The sequence below is a fragment of the Protobothrops mucrosquamatus genome, unplaced genomic scaffold, assembly GCF_001527695.2.
Source record: "Protobothrops mucrosquamatus isolate PMUCROS unplaced genomic scaffold, P.Mucros_1.0 scaffold5688, whole genome shotgun sequence".
Lineage (NCBI taxonomy): Eukaryota > Metazoa > Chordata > Lepidosauria > Squamata > Viperidae > Protobothrops > Protobothrops mucrosquamatus.
Genome location: NW_015391540.1, coordinates 32,749 through 38,750, shown reverse-complemented (window position 1 = coordinate 38,750; position 6,002 = coordinate 32,749). Strand labels below are relative to the sequence as shown.

Genomic DNA, 6,002 nt, shown 5'->3' with positions numbered 1-6,002 from the left:
GGGGGGGTGAGAAGCACCGACTTGGAGGGCAGAGAATCTCCAGAGACCTTCGGGCAGGGGGTTCCACCATGAGCAGAGCAGGGGGGGCTGGACTAGAAGATCTCCAAGGTCCCCTTCTAACTCTGTTATTCTATTCTATTCCATTCTATTCTATAATTCTATTCTATTCTATTTTATAATTCTATTCTATTCTATTTTCCATTCCATTCAATTCCATTCCACATTTTCTTTATTCTACTCTATTCCATTCCATATTTTCTATTCCATTCCATTTACTATTCTATTCTGTTCTATCCCATTCTGTATTTTATTATTCTATAATTCTATTCTGTTTTCCATTCCATTCCGTTCCATATTTTCTTTTCTATGCCATTCTATTCCATTCTGTATTTCTATTCCATTCCATTCACTATTCTATTCTGTTCTGTTCTGTTCTATCCTATTCTGTATTTTATTATTCTATTTTATTCCATTCCATTCCATATTTTCTATTCTATTGTATTCCATTCCATATTTTATTTTCTATTCTATTCCATTCCATTCTTTTTTTTCTATTCCATTCCATATTTTCTTTTCTATTCTGTTCTATTCTATTTATTCCATTCCATTCCATATTTTCTATTCTATTCTATTCCATTCTATTCTTCCATTCCACTCCATTCTATTCCATTCCACATTTTATATTCTATTCTTCCATTCCACTCCATTCAATTCCATTCCACATTTTATATTCTATTTCTTTCTATTGTATTCCATTCTATTGTATTCCATTCCATATTTTGTCTTCTATTCTATTCCATTCCATTCCTTTTTTTCTATTCCATTCTATTCCATTCCATTCCATATTTTCTATTCTATTCTATATTATTCCGTTCCACATTTTATATTCTATTTCTTTCTATTGTATTCCATTCTATTGTATTCCATTCCATATTTTCTCTTCTATTCTATTCCATTCCATTCTATTCTATTCCATTCCATATTTTCTATTCTATTCTATTCCATTCTATTCTTCTATTCCACTCCATTCTATTCCATTCCACATTTTATATTTTATTTCTTTCTATTGTATTCCATTCTATTGTATTCCATTCCATATTTTGTTTTCTATTCCATTCCATTCCATTCCTTTTTTTCTATTCCATTCTATTCCATTCCATATTTTTTATTCTATTCTATTCTATTCTATTCTATTTATTCCATTCCATTCCATATTTTCTATTCTATTCTATTCTATTTATTCTATTCCATTCCATATTTTCTATTCTGTTCTATTCCATTCTATTTATTCCATTCAATTCAATTCCATTCCACATTTTCTATTTTATTTCTATTCTATTCCATTCTATTGTATTCCGTTCCATATTTTGTCTTCTATTCCGTTCCATATTTTTTATTCCATTCGATTCCATTCGATTCCATTCCATAATTATTTGGGCCTGGTGGGCGGCCGTGGGCAGGAAGGCAGGCCAGGCCCCGGGAAAGAGCCCGGCCATCGGGTCCCCTCCCCCCCTTTTGCCGTTCTTTCTCTGTGCCCCACCAGTCTCGTCCCCTCCCTCCCTCCCTCCCTCCCTCCCTCTGACCCAACATAAACTCTTGGCTTGCTGGGGGGGGGGAAACTCCAGTGTGTGTGTGTGTGTGTGTTTGTGTGTCTGCTGCTGAGCTCACCTGGCAGGCCGCTCCGGCCGGCTTCTGACCCGACGGAAGGGAAGCTTCTTCTTCCTCAAATGCAGTTGGGGATGAGGCAGAGTTTATTTTTAACAGATGAGCCCCCCCCAACCCTTTTGGCCGCCCCTTTCCCTGACCCGCCGTGTCCCCTCGGAGGGGGCCGCGACTGCTTCGGACAGGGCGAGCCGCCTTCGACCGGTCCGGTCCTTGGTCCCTCTTGTCCGCTTTCGCCTGCCGGACTTTGGGGGCAGGCCCGTTCCCGGCTCTTTCTGTGCAGGGTCCAGGCCCCACCGGCCCCAAAAGGAAGGGAAGGGCTCCCTGAATGCCAACGGACACCCCCCCCAATTATCTGGAGAGGGAGATGGCTGGAGGCAGAAATTCACCCCTTGTGCCCACCGGGACGCGTGGCGGGCAGGGGAGGGGGCGCCCAGAGCCTCCGTCCTTCCCGTCCAGGCACCCTAGAGAAGAGTGGGGAGGAAGGACCACCCCAGCCCTCCCCGGGGGGGGGAAGTGGTGGGGGGTCCTCAGGAGGGGCCAGGCAAGGCTTCAGCTCTGAGGGGTCCCCCCTTGCAGAACTGTATCCCCGAGGACCCCCCCCCTGCCTTCCCAGGAAGCAGCAAGGGGCCGAGCGCCAGCCGGTCACGGGACTGCCGGCCCCCTTGCAAAATATCCGGAGAGGGAGGAAGCTGTGGGAAGCTGTGGGTGGGGGCTGAGGAGGAAGTGTTCAGGGCGAGACTCTTGCCAGCCGGCATCTGGGGAGGAGGAGGAGGGGGGGTGTCTCTGGCCGCTACATTAACGCCGCTGCCCCCCCTCTTTCTCTCTCCTCTTCCTCCTGCCCGCCTTCCGAAGACTGCAGGAGTCCCGACAGCTCTTCGCTCAGCAGCTCTCCCCCCCTGCGGGGCCCGGGGTCCTCCCCGCCGCCTGAGGCTGCCCCCCCTCTGCCCCCCTCCATGATCGGCTCGGCCATGACCAGCTCCATCGGTGGGCTGGGCTCTCCCTTCCCGGTCATCAGCTCCTCCATGGGCTCCCCGGGACTGCCGGCCACCCCCTCCATCGGCTACGGGCCCGTCAGCAGCCCCCAGGTAAGCAGGGGGAAGGGAGGGGGTGGGTGGGAGGGGGCGCAGGGGACTCCCGGTGGCCCTGCCTCTGACGGTCCCTCCTCCGCTGCCCCCCCCCAGATCAACTCCACGGTGAACCTGTCCGGACTCCACTCAGTCAGCAGCTCGGAAGACGTGAAGCCTCCCGTGGGCATGAGGGTCCTTCCGGGACACCCCCACAGCGGGCTGATGCCCGGGAAGCGGCTGTGCGCCATCTGCGGGGACCGGTCCTCGGGTAGGCAGGGCGGAGCTCTCACGGAGGGGTGGGAAGGTCTTGGAGTGGGTTGTCTTCAGATCGGCTGGGAGGGGGGGGAGCGCCGTCCCCGGGGTGAGCCCTCCTGTGCCCTTCCCCTCCCCCCCAGGGAAGCACTATGGGGTCTACAGCTGCGAGGGCTGCAAGGGCTTCTTCAAGCGCACCATCCGGAAGGACCTGACCTACACCTGCCGCGACAACAAGGACTGCATCGTGGACAAGCGCCAGCGGAACCGCTGCCAGTACTGCCGCTACCAGAAATGCCTGGCCACGGGCATGAAACGTGAAGGTAGGGGTGGGGGTGGACCGGGGGACCCTCCCGGGGCAGGGCTGGGCACAGGGGGGGCGGGGGAGGAGGAGGGACTATCAGAGGCGGGGCCAGCGGGAGTCCCTGCCCCCTTTGTTCCGGTGGGGGGGGAAGATGGAGGGACCCCCACCACCAACCGCCTCCCCGCCTTGTGCGCTGGCAGCCGTGCAGGAGGAGCGCCAGCGGGGGAAGGAGAAGGACGGGGACTGCGAGCTGGCTGGCTCGGGGGCCAACGAGGACATGCCCGTGGAGAAGATCCTGGAGGCTGAGCTGGCCGTGGAGCAGAAGTCGGACCAAGGCGTCGACGGGGCCGGCATGGGGGGCAGCTCGGTGAGTTGGGGAAGGGGAGCAGCGGGATCAGAGCGGTCCCTCCACCCCACCGACACAGACGAGGTAAGGGGGACGGACGGGGCGGAGGAGGGATCCGGGCGGGGGGGAGGAGGAGGAAGGGGGGCTGCTGGGGAGTGGCTCCGTCCCGCTTGGGGCGGACGTTGCTGTCCCCCGTCCCACCCACCCTCCGTCTGCCTGTCGCCCCCCCCTTCCCTCCCTCTCCTGCAGCCCAACGACCCGGTGACCAACATCTGCCAGGCTGCGGACAAGCAGCTCTTCACACTGGTGGAGTGGGCCAAGCGCATCCCCCACTTCTCGGAGCTGCCCCTCGACGACCAGGTCATCCTGCTCCGGGCCGGTGAGTGTGGTGGCCGGCTTGGGCAATGGCCTTCCGGATACCGACTCCCAGACCGTCCCCCATTCACGGCGGCTTCTCTCTCTCTCTCTCTCTGGTAGGCTGGAATGAGCTGCTGATCGCCTCTTTCTCCCACCGGTCCATTTCGGTGAAGGACGGGATTCTGCTGGCCACGGGGCTGCATGTCCACCGCAACAGTGCCCACAGTGCCGGCGTGGGGGCCATCTTCGACAGGTGGGGGCAGGGGAGGGCAGTTTGGGGTGCTGCTCATCCGGACCTGAGTGACCCCGTTTTTGCGGAAGGGGAAAAGGGATTGAGGCGGACCAACTGATGATTCCCCCCGGCTCCTCCCCCACCCGAGGTGCCCCCGCCAAACTCGGCTCTTCTGCCCCTCCAGGGTGCTGACCGAGCTGGTGTCCAAAATGCGAGACATGCGGATGGACAAGACGGAGCTGGGCTGTCTCCGCGCCATCATCCTCTTCAACCCAGGTGGGGCTTTCTTTTATCTCCCCCCCCCCAGGAGCATTGCCTCCCCTCCTCTCCTGGGCACGAGCCCCCTCCATCTTACTCTCTTCTGTCCCTTTCTCTCCAGACGCCAAGGGGCTCTCCAACCCTGGGGAGGTGGAGCTGCTGCGGGAGAAAGTCTACGCCTCGCTAGAGTCCTACTGCAAGCAGAAGTACCCGGATCAGCAGGGGAGGTAACGGCCGTGGGGGGGAAGGCGGGTGCCGGTCCCCTTTGGGATTTGGGGGGGAGGGGAGAGGCTGTACCCCCACCTCTGCCTAGGCTCTCTCGCGGGGGCAGGGGGAAATGGACGGCCGTTTGTCTGAAATGGTATAGGGCAGGAGTAGGCAACCTTGGCTTTTTTATGACTCGTGGACTTCAACTCCCAGAAAAGAGCCAAGGTTGCCTACCCCTGGTATAGGGTTTCCTGCCTGAGCAGGGGGTTGGACTAGATGACCTCCAAGATCCCTTCCAATTTTTTTTAAATTATTATTATTCATTAGACATGAACGTCAGTCAACTTTATTAATAATAATAAATATAATAATAATAATAATTATCTATATAAATAAAAATGTAAATGTTCATTTGTTCAAAATCTTAAATCTCCGAATGTTCTTCACCGATTGCTTTGAAATTTTGACACAACGTTGCATTCAAATACGTGCATGTTTTTATATACCTATATTATATAGATGTCACACCTGTGACAGGTAAAAACATGCTTTTTTTGAAAAACAGCGCCATCTGTTGGACGTAAAAGCAACACAAACGTGCGCATTCTCTTTTCTTTCTTTTCCATTTAACCAGACTGAGCCACAGCAACGCGTGGCCAGATACAGCTAGTAATAATAATTACCTTACTGTTGCATTCCTGTCTGGCGGAGGGTCGCCCCCCCCCACTCAGCCTTTGGGCCCTTCAAAGCCATCCTGGGGGGGGAGGACCCTGACCTGCCTGATGGCCTGACCTCCCCCCTGCTGTCCCTCCCACCCCCAGGTTCGCCAAGCTGCTGCTGCGCCTGCCCGCCCTGCGGTCGATCGGCCTGAAGTGCCTGGAGCACCTCTTCTTCTTCAAGCTGATCGGGGACACCCCCATCGACACCTTCCTGATGGAGATGCTGGAAGCCCCCCACCAGATGTCCTGACAGCCCCCCTCCCACCGCCGTCCCCTCCCAGGACCGGAGGACTGCTGCCGAGAAGGCCCGGGGGGAGGCCCACCACGCCCGGTGCTCTGCGTTGAGGCAGGGGGCTGTACTCCCCAGCCACGGTGGGGTGGAGGGGGCTAGACCCCCTCCTTGGCTTCGCCTAAACCAGGGGAGGGGTCAAACTGCCCTGCCCGCCCCATCGCCGGCAACGGCAGAACTCTGCCGATACGTTGCACGACGTCGCGCGACGTTGCGAGTTTGACATGTCTGGTCTAAACTAGGGGGGTCCTCCTCAGCCGGGGAAGGGACTCCCCGTAACGCTTCTCCCCCCCCAATTGGTTTGCC

The 6,002-nt window shown here is 55.3% G+C and overlaps 1 protein-coding gene across 2 annotated transcripts; it reads left to right on the top strand.

Moving 5' to 3' along the window:
• Nucleotides 1–2,603: 2,603 nt before the first annotated feature.
• LOC107299901 (retinoic acid receptor RXR-beta-like) lies at nucleotides 2,604–5,657 on the top strand. 2 transcript variants are annotated; one of them, XM_015829244.1, is made up of 9 exons: nucleotides 2,604–2,750; nucleotides 2,847–3,000; nucleotides 3,128–3,307; nucleotides 3,489–3,655; nucleotides 3,884–4,013; nucleotides 4,112–4,244; nucleotides 4,408–4,499; nucleotides 4,603–4,708; nucleotides 5,510–5,657. In XM_015829244.1, exons 1-9 carry the CDS (start codon nucleotides 2,619–2,621, stop codon nucleotides 5,655–5,657), a joined length of 1,242 nt encoding a protein of 413 aa, XP_015684730.1. In that variant the 5' UTR covers nucleotides 2,604–2,618. The 2 variants fall into 2 exon arrangements, with proteins under 2 accessions (XP_015684730.1, XP_015684729.1); XM_015829243.1 differs by having other exon boundaries at nucleotides 2,634–2,772; nucleotides 2,884–3,000.
• Nucleotides 5,658–6,002: the final 345 nt, after the last annotated feature.

What these genes read in the sequence shown, in the direction of transcription:
- LOC107299901 (XM_015829244.1), top strand. Translation starts at nt 2,619, where the DNA reads ATGATCGGCTCGGCCATGACCAGCTCCATCGGTGGGCTGGGCTCTCCC. An exon ending in GTGGGGGCCATCTTCGACAG is followed by an intron (nt 4,245 to 4,407) that starts GTGGGGGCAGGG and finishes CTGCCCCTCCAG; the next exon opens with GGTGCTGACCGAGCTGGTGT. An exon ending in CATCATCCTCTTCAACCCAG is followed by an intron (nt 4,500 to 4,602) that starts GTGGGGCTTTCT and finishes CTTTCTCTCCAG; the next exon opens with ACGCCAAGGGGCTCTCCAAC.